This window comes from Lytechinus variegatus, chromosome 12, assembly GCF_018143015.1.
Source record: "Lytechinus variegatus isolate NC3 chromosome 12, Lvar_3.0, whole genome shotgun sequence".
Classification (NCBI taxonomy): domain Eukaryota; kingdom Metazoa; phylum Echinodermata; class Echinoidea; order Temnopleuroida; family Toxopneustidae; genus Lytechinus; species Lytechinus variegatus.
The window spans coordinates 30,419,044-30,434,831 of NC_054751.1; the positions used below are offsets into that span (position 1 = coordinate 30,419,044).

At 36.5% G+C, this 15,788-nt stretch overlaps 1 protein-coding gene across 4 annotated transcripts in view; it reads right to left on the minus strand.

Moving 5' to 3' along the window:
* The window catches only part of LOC121425383 (clathrin interactor 1-like), a 44,560-nt gene that overhangs the window by 17,459 nt on the left and 11,313 nt on the right, over nucleotides 1-15,788 (minus strand). For 2 of the 4 annotated variants that reach the window (XM_041621412.1, XM_041621410.1), the window contains exons 6-9: nucleotides 8,276-8,495; nucleotides 7,020-7,279; nucleotides 5,792-6,056; nucleotides 3,559-3,729 (exon numbers count right to left, since the gene is read on the minus strand). In XM_041621412.1, the coding sequence (XP_041477346.1) occupies nucleotides 3,559-3,729; nucleotides 5,792-6,056; nucleotides 7,020-7,279; nucleotides 8,276-8,495 (916 nt within the window). The remainder of the gene's footprint in view (nucleotides 1-3,558; nucleotides 3,730-5,791; nucleotides 6,057-7,019; nucleotides 7,280-8,275; nucleotides 8,496-15,788) is intronic. The other 2 variants (XM_041621414.1, XM_041621413.1) reach the window with 1 other exon arrangement.

Consider the following 15,788-nt stretch of genomic DNA (forward strand, 5'->3'; position numbering starts at 1 on the left):
CCTATAGTCTCACTTTGCTTCGCAGGTGAGACAAAAATACCACACAAGCAAATAAAGCAGAATCAAAAGAGGAAAAGAGGAAAGGAGATCGGGGGAAAATGTCCTGTCCCACAAATTCAAGTGAATGAGCAATAGAGTACCGAAGCGATGACGTTAGTTGCCATGGTGTCATGGCGGCCTGCTCCTAAACAAATGAACCAGTTGAATGAAAGCATGTTTCTCATCACAGAGAAAATGGCTGCTATTGGAATTTGATCCCTTGCAACCTATTTTTCAGACGAGCCACAGTCATTTGCAAAGAACAAATGTGTACAGACGATCGTCAGCTGCAACTCTGTTTAAAACCAGCCCGTCATGACACCATGGTAACTGACATCACACTTCGGTACTCTATTAGGGTCCTGTAAGAGAAGAAAGAGTCAATGGTGCAATTAATTGTAACTACTAGTTTACTTACAGACAAACATGTACATGTAAAATAGTTACAACCAAATTATTGATTCATCTCTCTGTGTTACAGGGCACAGGTAGCCTTTTTTTTGGGGGGGGGGTGGGTAGAGTGCACATGTTATTAGATAAGTTTCCATCTTCCTTTTTATCTACAGTATACTTGAGAAATCCACAAAGAAAGGGAAAAGAGAAGACCCAAACTCCAACTGAAAAGAATAAAAGCAAACATATCAAAAAAATATTGTGAAAAGATAAAGACAGACAGAATCAAAATAAGATATTCATGGGTAAAGAAAAACACGAGCCCACTTCAACAGTAGAGTAGATGACATTTGTCATCATACAATTTTACTTTTTGATTGGCCGAGAAGCATAGGTGTATGATTGTTACTAGAGTAAGTGTCAGATAAACGGAGCTTGTCGGGTAAAACATGGGACAAGTCTATTCAGGAGACACTCCCTGGTAGCACTGATGACAAAAAAAAAGCAAAAGTGGAGCAATCAGAGAGGAAATACGATTAGTAATATTATTAAGAGGAAATACGATTAGTAATATTAGTAATATCAATTTTATCACCAAAAAGCGGGAATTCGATTTTGAAACATGGTTTGCATTTTTTCAGGTGAAAGAGATGCAATATCCTTGCAGGCAGATGACAGGCATGCTAGGAGAAAGAGAATGATAACAAAATATGCAATTTATCATATCAATAGCACAACCAAGAAGCTCAGAAGCATGTGGATTGCTAGAATTTAATGGGAAGACTGATGTCCTTGAATGAGCACGTCGGAAGAGAAGATCAAAGACGGAAGGTATCACAGCAAACATGTCACCAAGAACCTAAAAATGTGGAGCTAATATCAAGAGGTAACTGAATCATATGACATGCCAGCAGGCAAGATTGATCAAAGACAGAAGTCATCATAGCTAGACCATTACCAAGAGGCTGAAAAAAAAATGTGGAGCTAATAATGAAAAGCGTGAAAGGGGTTTGATAAAATCAAGAGGTTACTGATTCAGATAACATGCCAGCATAAAAGATTGATCATAGATGAAAGTTGTCATAGCTAGACCATTTAAAACCAAGAAGATAAAAAAATATGGAGCTATAATGAAAAGTTTGAAAGGAGTTTGTTAAAATCTAATTTACTGATTCAGATGACATGCCAGCAGAGAAGATCGATCAAATATGGAAGTCATCATAGATAGACCATTACCAAGAAGCTAAAAAAATATGGAGCTATACTATAATAAAAGCTTGAAAAGGGTTTAAAACCAAGAGGTTACTGATTCAGATGACATGCTAGCAGAGAAGATCGGTTAAAGATGAAAGTCATCATAGCTACACCATTACCATGAAGCTAAAAAGAAAATGTGGAGCTATAATGAGAAGCTTGAAAGGGGTTCGTTAAAATCATGAGGTTACTGATTCAGATAACATGCCAGCAAAAAAGATCGATCAAAAACAGAAGTCATCATAGCTAGACCATTACCAAGAAGCTAAAAAATATGAACTTGAAAGGGGTTTGTTAAAATCAAGAGGTTTCTGATTCAGATAACATGCCAGCATAAAAGATGGATCATAGATGAAAGTCGTCATACATGTGGCTAGACCATTTAAAACCATGAAGCTAAAAAATATGGAGCTATAATGAAAGCTTGAAAAGGGTTTAAAACCAAGAGGTTACTGATTCAGATGACATGCTAGCAGAGAAGATCGGTTAAAGATGAAAGTCATCATAGCTACACCATTACCATGAAGCTAAAAAGAAAATGTGGAGCTATAATGAGAAGCTTGAAAGGGCTTTGTTAAAATCATGAGGTTACTGATTCAGATAACATGCCAGCAAAAAATATCGATCAAAAACAGAAGCCACCATAGCTAGACCATTACCAAGAAGCTTAAAAAATATGAACTTGAAAGGGGTTTGTTAAAATCAAGAGGTTTCTGATTCAGATGACATGCCAGCAGACAGGATCGATCAAACATGGAAGTCGTCATAGCTAGACAATTACCGAGAAGCTAAACAAAAATGTAAAAGCTATGAGGAGCATGACAAGGTTTTTTTAAATCAAGAGATTAACAGATTTCAGATGACAAGCCAGTAGAGAAAATTGATCATAGTCAAATGTCGTCATACCAAGACCATTACCAAGAAGCTGAAAAAAATTGTGGAGCCATAATGAGAAACTTGAAAAAAAGTTTTGTTTTGACCAGCAATTAACAGATTTCAGAGGACAAACTAGTAGAGAAGATTGATCAAAGACAGTAGTCATCAAAGAAAGTCCATCACCAAGAAGCTTAAAAATGTGAAGCTAAAATATGATAAGAAAGGATGTTTAAACATGTATTGCTAGAATTTAATGGGAAGACTGATGTTGTTGAATTAGCACATCAGAAGATCAAAGATGGAAGGCATCACAGCAAACCCGTCACCAAGATGCTAAAGAATGTGGAGCTAAAATCAAGAGGTAACTGATTCATATGACATGCCAGCAGGCAAGATTGATCAAAGACAGAAGTCATCATAGCTAGACCATTACCAAGAGGCTGAAAAAAAAAATCTGGAGCTAATAATGAAAAGCTTGAAAGGGGTTTGATAAAATCAAGAGGTTACTGATTCAGATAACATGCCAGCATAAAAGATTGATCATAGATGAAAGTCGTCATAGCAAGGCCATCATCAAGAAGCTGAAAAAAAAAATGGAGCCATAATGAGAAGCTTAAAAAAGATTTTATTTAACAAGAGATTAACAGATTTAAGAGGACAATCCAGTAGAGAAGATTGATGAAAGACAGTAGTCATCAGAGCAAGTCCATCACCAAGAAGCTTTAAACATGTGAGGCTAAAACATAATGAGAAGCTTATGATAGGTTTGCATTAAGAGAATAAATTCAGAGTGCATTCCAGCATAAAAGCAAGACACCACTCCAAATCCCATCACCGAAAGATATTCGACACATTGCCTACAGACACCTGACGGAACCCATACAGATCATACAAGAAGTGCAGTTCAGCAGTCGATGGGTTAAAACAGGAGTGCATTATTAAACAAGCAGTTAATAGAGATGCTGTTCCACTGGGCATGCCAGAAGTAGATCTTACCCCTGAATAGTACATATACTGGGCTTGTTGGTCAGAGGGCATTACACCCCCTGACATAGCAACAGGAGGCATTCCACCCATCGGCATTGGCTGAGGCTGCTGCATTGGCAGTGCCTGCGAGTGAACTTGTGCGTCCGGTATATTCGGCTGCTGCACATCCGAGTCTAACGACTGGAACATTGTAAAATGGGAGGGGCATGAAAATGAAAGGGTACAAAATAGAAATGAAAGTACGTGTAAGGGAGGCGAAAGCAGTGACGGAGTCGATTTATTTCCTAAGGGCTAAAAAATGGTCCTAAAAACTGAAAATACATTTGATCCACACCAATCTTAAATACACATACAGGACAGCTTTTACGTGATATCAACCATATATGTATGACAACATAATAATGAATGGCTTTAAAATCAGGCCTGCAGGTCTGTCAGAAAGATGTGTATGACATTGGAGATTTCAAGAAAACTTGTGGCCCCAAATAGTTTTTTATGCAAGAGTCATTACCTTTTACATAATTTTGAAAAACGTATACCGGGTAAATATATGTTGTTGTTTTTCTAACTCGGCAATTTGGGGTTGGTCCAGTGGGGGGGGGGGGGGACACTAAAAAAAATCAAAGAAAAAAAACATTCCCCGCACATAAATGAAAATTTACATTTTAAGCATATACAGATAAGCACTTGGGGTTACTGTAAAATATGTAAGATGCACCAGTGTATTTGAAAGTAAACACAAAAATAAGACATGGGCACAAAGTTACACATTCCTATGGGAGATCAATTGAGGAAATGCATTAAGGTTCAGCTCACAGGATGAAAACGAAAGAAAACCTAAGGCCTAAAAGGTAGATTGTCTTTGGTACATACAACTTAAAATTCACAAATTGTTTCTGCTTCACTGATCTGCAATCAATCCCTGACATTGTAGCATTAAACTAATAGAAATAACGACATGCTTTGAGTTTTGCAAATTCTATTTTCATAATTTAATCCATCATTCTTTCAGCAATGATCCACTTGTGTCACAATACCAATTACAGTGAGCATACACATGTATATAAGTCACTTTGAGAGGGGAAACATATCCAATATATTCAAGGAACTGCAACATGCATACATGTACAAGGTGTTTCAACAAAAGCATATATCTAATATCCAAAAGCATATATCTAATATCGACAAAAAATTCCTTTTCAACACAAAATGACAATCCAGACTAATGGCAATGGTGGTACAGGTATGTAGGATTTGACGACAGGAACAGGGACGACAGCACCTACCATTTGGAGCGGGTGAAATGAAAGAAGATGCTGTGGCAGCAAACGATTGCAAGAAGGAAGCAAGAGCAGAGGAGAGATCACAATAAAGACATTAGATAAACTAATCTAGAAAACTATCAAAGACTTTTTGTTTCATTGTGTGACTGTGTCTACTGCAGTGAACTGAGGAAGAGGGAATTCGTGAGGTGGAAAGAAATGACTAGATTCTATTTATTATCTTTGAGGAGCTACTACATGTAAACTGGAAGACGCGATGTCAAAATGAAGTCTTTTGGGAAATGTGTCAAATCATTTATCTCACTTTTATGAAGCATTTCATGACAGAAACCATCAATGACAATTGTTATAAGCCACTGAAATCCTTGCATCTGACTGGCTCAGAGCAAAGTTGTCAGTGAAAATTATCATTTTGTTTCATAGAACTCGTTCCTGATGTTGCCTAAACTGAACTTAAACCATTGAGCCCACTACTTGAGATTACTCATGCTGTGGTCGATAGAAATATGCATCACTCAACTCGAATCATGTTTGACTGGTAATGCAAGAAGAGATAATTGGTTATCTGTCACTACTTCATTTGAATAAGTTTATGCAGTACTATTACAACATATGAGGAATAAACTTTAAAAAATATCTCAATGAAAAGACTGTATGATGAGATGGCAGAAAAACTGTAATGAAAAACCAAAACGGAAATGGACTAAAAGAAGCCGACATAAAGAATTTTTCTTCAGAAGAAAAGCAGGTACTCTCTATTTCAACATGTAGTGAAGACCTTTCTAACCAAAAAAATAAATAAATAAAATAGCAGATGGCGAAATCAAGGAAGCATTTCATGAAACATATAGTCAGTTGCTTTCATTATAAGCTCCTGAAATCCTTGCATTTGATTGGTTCAGAGCAAACTTGTCAGAGATGCTTCATGAAACCCACCCCTGAATTGAAAGGCAACAAACCTGCTGTGGTTGCAACATGCCCATGTTGGTGAGTTGTGGCTGCATCATGGGTTGCTGCGTTGGTTGCTGGGCCGTCATGAGTGGCTGCTGGGGCATCATCATCGGCTGTTGTGGCTGCATGACGCTGCTGCCTGACGATGGTTGTAACGGCGCATCCAGGCTGAGGAGACTGAGGTTGCTCTGTAGTGTAGTTGTGCTCTGGGTCTGTTGGGTCACGGTCTGCGATACCTGGACTTTCTGGAAGTCACCGAACGATGAATCGGCACTGTCATAAAGGCACAACGGAGGAGAGTGTAATACAATACAGTGGAATATGCATGGAAAAATTTCTTTAAAAATATACAGTGGTCAAAAATCCTAAACAAACCAAATATCTTGACTTAACAAGAACTTTCAATAACAACCTTGGGAAACATTTCATCAACAGTTGTCCTACTACAAGTTGTCACATCTGACAACTTTCCTTGATTCTGATTAGCTGAGAAGCACTGTTAATATGGTATCTATCGGGCAAAACAGCACTTGTCGTATCAAACGTCTGAGAAGTCCTTTCATGAAACGGTCCACAGGCCTTTCATAATTTGAAAAATGTGAGAGAAAAGCAGGACTGTAAGAACTAAGATCACTGCATACATGAGATATTCTTTCCTTTATAGACATGGTATAGGGCTCCATTCTTTAGACAGAGAGCTGGAAGGTGGAAAAGGGATTCATTTGAAAACTATCTAGTCATTTTACACAAACAATTAATATTCCCCAAAATTTGAGAAATGAGGATTTACCATCCCAGTACCAATGGGAACAAGATAATCATAGTAATAATATAGGTATATCTACACAGGGAAGCCACTTTAGTTCTGAAAAATGGTCTCCTAACGGGCCCTGCTATTATTACCCCAGCTTTAGCTGGGCTGCCTAGGCACTCAAGCATTCAAGAAATTTCTTCCTACCGGGTATCCATTCACCTCAATTGGGTTGAGTGCAGCACAATGTGAATAAATTTCTTGCTGAAGGAAATTACGCTATGGCTGGGATGATAAATGATGCCGTCATCTGAGAATATTTGCTCAAAAAATCGAAGCCAGCACAAACAAATGTTGATAGTCTGACTAGAAACCTTTTGTCCATGACTTAGATGGTCTCGGTTAAATCTTATGGGGCATTGGATGAGTTATTTGTGACAGGGTGCCTAACAAGAAGATATTAGTGACTCATATCAGTGACTTACCTTGGTTGTGCAGCTGAAGCTGGAGTGCTCTTGAAACTTGAGAAATCAGCAAAATCAGTGCTTGCTGCTGCAGCTGGCTTGGCACTGGGAGTGTCACCTCTGGGGTTGAAGTCCCCAAAGCTTTCGTTCGCTGCTGCTGATGAGAAATCTGCAAACTGACCTGAGCGTGGGGATGACGGTGCAGCGGAATTTGTGATGGGGGCTGCCGAGACGGTAATGCCGGAATCGAAAAGGTCGGGTACTAAGTCATTTGAGGAATTCTGTTGAACAAAGACGATAGAAAAGCCATGCACAGAAATTAGAACCAAATCTCCTGAAAGAGATGTTGGTGATTATTATGGACAACTGATATAAGCTACTGAAATCCTGGCATCTAATTGGCTGAGAGCATAATATACAGTCAAAATGACTGACCAGGTACTTCATGAAATACTCCCCATGTCGTCTCTGGGGCTTGTTGCACAAATAATCACAATCTAATGCCATCTTGGTTTTCAACCCGAGAGAAGGCAGCCTTTGGTGCTTGCAATTTAGTTTGTAAGCATTATTCTTCCAGCATAGGGTATCAGAGGATTATTACTAATAATGCACACACATGCATCCCCCATACAAGATTTTCAAAGTACTTCAATATTACCCTAAGCCAGCTGAACTATCAATTTACTGCTCAAAGGCATTCAATGAATTCCTTCAGCTAGTAGGTATTTACACCTCAGTAGAGAGTGGATGTAAAATAGATAAATGTTTGCTAAAGGACAGAAGTACAGTTCAAAATCAAATCAAGTATACCCCAGTATACTATGGCAGCAATGAAATTCTACTGGACATTAAAAAAAAGCCTTAAGCCGACAATCACCTTTTCATTGCAGTTTTGTGTGCCACTTATAAGAATCACATGAGTGCACAAATGCTTTGAAGTATGTTTGGGTTGACCTTCTACGAACATTAATCAGTAAGTAGATGTGTATGTAAATGGATTAATGCACGACAGTCTCATAGATGATCAATGTTTACAGAAATAAAATGCATCTGATCAGGTACAGTACATTGTATGTTTATAATTAACGCAGTGAATGCATTACAAAATATTTGTTTCTCTCCTTTTGTCACTAGTTTCTGTTTGATTACAAATCATTACACAATTGCATTTAATCATGATGTCCCATGAAGAGCACAACTATAGTATTATAATAATGTATCCAACATTTTGCTGAACAGAACTTTTTATACAGCGAAAATATCACTACTACATGTACCTGTGTATTAGGAACGGAATCTTCTGTTGCTTCTGCTGCATATGATGCTGCAGCCCCTAGATCTAACCTCTTCCCTGATCGCTTTTTGGTCATCTTCGTTCTCCTCTCTGTCGTCGTTGTCGATGTTATCCTTTCCTCCTTCTCCTCTTCATCGTGGAATTCAAACCTAGAATTCTTTGGCGGTTGCTGCCTTGTTGAGGAGTCATCAGAGTCTTCATCTCTAAAAAAAAAAGGTTTCAAAAATTGAAAATAATTGAATTTGAGCAACGAACCCTCTCTCAATAGAAAACAATATGCGATCTCAGTGCTTCAGTAAACTTTATAGACCATTGAAGGGCTATGATCTTGGATGCCCTGTTGACTGACCTTGACAGACCTGAAGTAAGGTTTAACTTAAAATCAGGTTTAAAGTTGTGTTTTTTAGTACGGATAGCCAATTGTTAAATACAAGTAAATCACCAACAGTAGAGATATCTTATTTCAGCTCATGTGGCTCTCAAATCATTCATAATTGTCTGGGAAGTATGAAAAGATGATTGTCTTCACCAATGAAGAATCAGGAAAGAGCACAGTAAACATAAAAAAATACAACTAAATAAAAAGTTTGACACATTTGGCTTCCCATAATTTTAGCACAGAGTTAGATCATGGTCTTAGTTAAACGGTATATACCAAGTTAAACCAGACTTCAGAATACGGGCCCATGTGTGCTGAAAACATGAATAGAATGAAACAGACAAGGAGATACATGTATCATAAATGCCCGTATAAATGTCTGAATAATGAGGTAAAAGAAATACATCAAATCAGTGATGTGTGTAGTATATTGTTCAACTTTATGAACAAGTGTACCAAATTTGATCAGAAAACAACATGAACTGCAAGAAGGGATTGGCTTATGTGCCATGAAAAATGACAGCTAATTAATCTTTGAATTAACATACTGTACACTGTACTGTGGTTTTGTCATGTACCCAATTTACAATACAAAAATAAACAAATCATATGTGGAAATCGAAATGGACGTATGATTCAAGTCAAAAAAAATTTCATGATGTGTCCCATTCAAACAGGGTTTTTTTAAATGACATATATAGGCTTGTTATATTTACACTCCTTCATATGATTCACAGTGCATCTAGAACCACATAACAAAGCGTGATGACACCGACTTCACATTCCATTACAACAGGAAGTGCAAACAAACCAACAAGGTAAGGATGCACCCTATGTGCACACATACTGTATAGGTTCAAAGTCCATGTTAGCACTGCATATAAAGTTGTTTTTACAATCACCTGCTAAACTTCCTAAACCTACAACAGTGAAGAGTACTTATTATTATGCCAACGAGAAATGTCATGCATGTAGTTGTGAACTTTATGAACTATAAACTAGAGGGGCAACAAGTTCAGGGCCATAAAGCATCATGCCAGTATTCTTACTATCCAGTCTGATGTAGACTGGATGGTAAGAATACTGGCATGAGGTTTGAACATGTAATATTTACGCTGTGCAGATGTGTATTTATTAATTATATGTAACAAACAGTGCAGACTTTACATGTAGGCCCTATGTACAAAAAAATATGAAGGGAGAAACAGATTCAAGTCCATACAGGCCATCTAGATACAGTACTTTTAAAAGAAACAGAGGGGAGGAATTCTAATTAAAATAAAATAGTATGATAAAAATAATATTCATACTTGGAAAGGGTGGTGCCAAGCGTCATCGCAAGGTTCTACGAGACAACATCCAAAGTATCACGAAGCTTTCTATACTCTTTTCATTAGTCCAACATACGTTCATAAGTATTCCTTCCAAGATGAACGATTTGACAATCGAATGTATGCATTTAAAGAAGTGACCTTTTCTTTTCCAATTTAAATCAATTAGTCTACCAAAAAAGAAAACAAAATTAACAGCTATAATTATTGAACTAAATTAAATAAATTATTCTTAAAAGTGAATGGTACAAAAATTGCATTCTATCTTGCTATTTCAAATTTCTAATTTAGGTAGGCCTATTTGTTTTCATTCTAAATTTATGGATGAAATTAAAGGAGTAAAGGAAGAGAGGGACTGGTGGTTCTTTAACTTTAATTTCATACCCAGACAAGGGCAAAGTGGCATGTCTGTGAAAGAGTCCTGAAAAAACTATGTACATGAGCCCTAGAAATTCTCATTGGCTCGTATTCTGAAGTCAGGTTTAACTTAGACCATGGTCTATAAACTCTGTGAGTCTGTGCTAAAATTATGGAAAGCCAATCATGTCAAAATTTTCCTTACATTGCATGTTTCTTATGTTTCTTAGTGTGCTCTTTCCTAAATTGTGAATGGTATAAAGTTATCTTACATGTATTTATCTTTCCAACACAGTTATTAAGGATGAGTGAAAATGAGCTCATTACATGTATCATCATATTTTAAGAGATTTTTGCAAATATTGGCTGTCCATAGTTAAACAACGTTAAAACAGAGTTTAAATTAAACCCAACTTCAGAATATGGGCCATTGGGTCTATTTTGTGAATTATAGTAATACAATGTACATGGTACATGTACAAATTTTTGCTGGTGAGCAGTGAGCTCAAGATAACCCCCCCCCCCCATTTCATTTTCTCAAGGTATGTACCTTCTTGTCAAATTACTTTGTTTAAAAATGCTAATCAATTTAACCTCCTGGAAAATCTAATGATAGTCAAAAGCAAAATGATAAGTAGGACATGTACAAATTTCCTTGATATAGTATTCATTCTGTTATTAACAAAACAAACATCTTTAAAAAATAAAAAATGCAGGTACGATGTATATGTAGTACTGACATTTAATTTGAAGAATTACTGGTATTTCCACTCTCATTAGCATGTTGAGCTGACGTGTCATTTCCATTAATTAATTTATGGTACAAACTGACAGACAAAATTACACAGAATAATTTTCCAGTGGAACTAATATGATTAAAAAAATCATCTGATCTATTGAAATAAATTCTGGTTGTGAAAATGAATTATGAAACATATTTGCAGGATTTGGGGAAATAATACTGATAATGTATATTTACATGTAGGTCTCTATGTAAAGACCAATTAATTTTTTTTTTCTTTTTTTTAAATCAAAATACACAAAATAAGCTCAACTCTGCAAGGAGTCACATGCACACATACATGGTCAATCTGGGACTCAGCGTCAATTTAAGGTGAATTTTTTTTAATAATGGCGGGGTATTGAAAATTGAAATCGAAGCTTTCCCTTCAAATAGTGTAAGTATTTCCATAAGCATGCACAGAATGAAAGAAATGTGAGAAAATAAACCAGACTGGTGTGCTTAAACAGGTTTACAGCTGGGCTCCAGATGGCAAATGCCAGCTATACTCATCAGCATTACCAGCAATTTTTTTTTTAGGTAGATTCCTACATGCTGACTACTGACACAGTCAAACATTGTATATCCAATCTGAATTCTAACCACATAATTTTGCACAACTGAATCATATCATCAAAATACCTCTGCACTTAGTATTGGATAACAATATTGTTGTTTTTTCTGTATAACTGAGCAATTTTTGCTCTATTATTATATTTTAAACATACCCTAAGAGTTTTCCGGGGACCGAGTATTAAAAATGTGAGTTTTTTTCCTTGAAAAATAATTTGAGGGCCTACTTTGACATACTGTATATGGCAGATTCTACAGTAGCTTTCCCAATCCCTATGTCTTGATGAAAACATTGGATTGGAAGAGTGAAAAGATGCTGATTCTTGCCGAATGCTGCTGAATGAGGCTCAGAATCTTGTTAAGATACCAGTGTTTTATTTCTACTGGTAATCCATGATATAATATGGGGCTCGACTATGAAAGTTATGCTGGTACTCTGTGAATTTTCTTTCTCGGGCTTTTTTTTAACCCCCCCCCCCTCCTCCAATTTCCACTTTTTGTAATCCATTTTGAGGGCTACTGTTCAGGGGATTCTATTTATTTATTTGTAAGGATTGAATATGCTTTGTAAGGGCTTACACTGTGTATTCTTTCAATAAGACTTCAGGGCCCTGAAGAATTATGATCGATTCGATCAATTTCAAGTACATGTATATGGAAATCCATCAATGTCATAATTTTTATCTTGAGAAATTTGCTCAATGTCCTTTGAAAACAAAGAGGAGCATACTAAATTGTCCAGAAAACAGTGAATGTATGAATATACATCATTTATAGAAATATTTTGAACAAACATGTATTTTGGATGACGTTGTGGCTTTCCATATTTGAGGTTGATGGAATAATTCGCAACTATTTGTAAGACGCCGGGCCCAAGACCTCCTTCAAACATGTCTTTACTCATTAGCCATAAGAAAGCTTTTTATCTCAATTACTTTATCACTTTTAATGCACATTTGATACAAGAACTGCTACATTGTAAAAAGGCTATTTTCATCTTCCACCAAAATTATACATGTAAGAATAATAGTGCGCCACAGCGCCTTGGAATAGAAAGATTATTTCTAGATAGATGGTGGAATATAATAAATGATTATATTTATTTTATTATTATTTTCAGTAATATGAAGTCTGCATTTTCATTATGAGTAAATATATTAATGTCCAGACTTTACAAAATAGACAATATTATTGGGGTTTGTCTATCTTAATGTCTATAATCTCTATAATGCAAATGTTTTTTTACAAAGAAGTCATAAAAAAACGGAAAGAAAAAGAAACACCAGTACAACAAGCTAAATTTTACCTAATAATAGTCCTAAAATTATTGTAATTCACACAATAGGGCAATTCCATAAAATGATCAACCTTCTTGTACATCTGACCCCCAATTTTTTTTCAGTTTTACTTTCCCATTATAAACTGACCGAATCAAGGTCTTTTGAGAACATTACAGACTGTCAAAAGGACAAGAAATCAGAGACAGAAAATTTCATGAAGGTCCCACATATAGGGGGTCGGATGTACACATCTTATGGAATTGATCAATACCATCATTATCAATGCAAGACAGAGTTCTTATTCAACCTTGGTTCAGTTATTCACACAAATGTACCAAGAGTCCTTTGTGCCACGCTGTATTTAGTTTACTATGCAGGGTCCGGTGATGATAACAAATGCACAATGACAATAAAAAACTCATTATCAGCCCATCAAATTAAAGGATTCCAGTACCTGTTATTAAAGTTAACTATTAATATTTTTGCAAAAATTTTATCATGACAGGTTTTATGAAACTGAGAATAGAGCTGGATAGATCATGCGATCAGTGAAAAAAAAATAATCACATACATCCAAATCCAGGTTTTATGAAACTGAGAATAGAGCTGGATAGATCATGCGATCAGTGAAAAAAAATAATCACATACATCCAAATCTAGACTATTCTCACTCACTCAATCAAGCATGCAGAACACTTTGCAGGCAAGGAGACTGACTTCTTACTTCATGGTAGCCTCCAAATGGACATTTTTAGCCAATTTCAAAGTCTCTTTTGGGTGTCCCCCCCCCCCATTAACTTGCCCTCCACCCAATGTATTTCATCACTGCTGGTATGGTAAGGTCCCCCGAGTCTACACAGTCCCCCTTGTCGGTGCACACATGTATCTGCGCGATTCTAGAAAAACTAGATACGCAACAACCACAAACTTTACACCTGCAATACATAGATATTCATTAAAAATGCCAATCAAAATGGTGGAATAATATTTAATTTCCAGCATTTCATGTGAGGGCCTCAAAATGCAGCATTTCTCATCAAAATCCCAAAGTCTTGTTTAAAATGAATGGGTGTGCAGACTTGGGGCACCAATTTGTTTTCTTTCTGAAAATGACTGGCTGAGGTTTTTCCATGAAAATCATATACTTCTTTCGAATTTTTATTATATTTTTTTGGCTCACTGTACTTGCAAGAATATTATTATTATTATTATTATTATTATTTATATACTGCGCTTTTCCCAGAATGGCCCAAAGCGCTTACAAGAAGAAAAGGAGATTATTACAACTATACAAATGAAAACGTACAATCCTAAAAATCTGGATTGGAAAAAAGAAAGGTTTTAAGTCCCTTTTTAAATGAAGGAACAGATGGTGATTGTCTAAGAGTAAAAGGTAAGCGATTCCAATATTTTGAAGCGGTTATGGTAAAAGTCCTATCTCCAGCCAGTTTCTTAGTGATTTTATATGTGAGACGGAATGGGTCACTGGAGGCTCGTACATTCCTGCGAGGGGTGTATAGGGTCAAACAATCACGCAGATATAAAGGTGCCTGCTTATTGAGAGACTTAAAAACTAACAAAAGTAACTTAAAAACTATACGATGTCGTATGGGAAGCCAGTGTAACGATTCAAGGAGTGGTTTAGAGAAGTGAAATCTTGTTACTTGATAAATTATTCGAGCTGCCCAATTTTGAAGCCTTTGAATGCGATCTACTTGAGTAACAGGAATGTTAGAGAGAAGACCATTGCAGTAATCTAAACGGGACAGAACTAGAGAACGAATTGCATTGTTACAGGCAGATTGAGTAATATATCTTCTAATTCGAGAAATATTCCTTAAATGAAAAGTTACAGTAGTGCATATTTGAGAAACACGGTCAACCATTGACATTTCTCTATCAAAAATTACACCAAGATTTTTAACAGTAACTGAAGGGCTTATGGATATATCGCCGACTGTTAACTTCAGATCTGGCAGATTGCGTAGACTGTGTGGAGAGGCCGCTATGAAGAATTCTGTTTTTGAGTCATTCAACTTCAATTTATTAACTGTCATCCAGTTTCTAATATCTGAGATACAGTTCTGAAGTCGAAACAGAGCGACAACTAAATCTCCTGGGATTTTCGGATTAAATGAAATATACAATTGGGTGTCATCGGCATAAAGATGGTAGTTGATACAATGATGTGTAATAATATTACCAACTGGTAGGGTGTATATAGAATACCCGATGGGGCCTACTACCGAACCTTGCGGAAGACCAAAATCAAGGTTAGTGGGTTTGGATAGTATACCAGTAATGTTAACTCTGGAGGACCATCCTGTGAGGTACGACTCAAACCATGACAGAGCTGTAGATCTCACACCTATTCTGCTGTAAAGACGAGATAAAAGAATTTTGTGGTCGATCGTGTCGAAAGCAGCAGATAAATCTAAAAGTGCGATCAAAACAACTCTGTTACAGTCAAGGGAAAACATGATATCATTTTTAACTTTAACCAATGCCGACTCTGTGCTATGATGCGACCTGTAAGCAGATTGAACAGAATCAAACATATTATTGCTTTCGATGTGTTGAACTAGTTGTGAACAAGCTGCTTTTTCGATGAGTTTAGCAAGGAAGGAGAGATTAGAAACTGGTCTGTAGTTTGAAAGATCATTTTTATCCAAGTTCGGCTTTTTCAACAGTGGTCTAACAATTGATGAATGTGCTCCTAAAGGGAAACTACCTGTAGATAAAGAGTTATTAATTATGTCGGTGATTAATGGCAATAACTGAACAAGATTATCTCT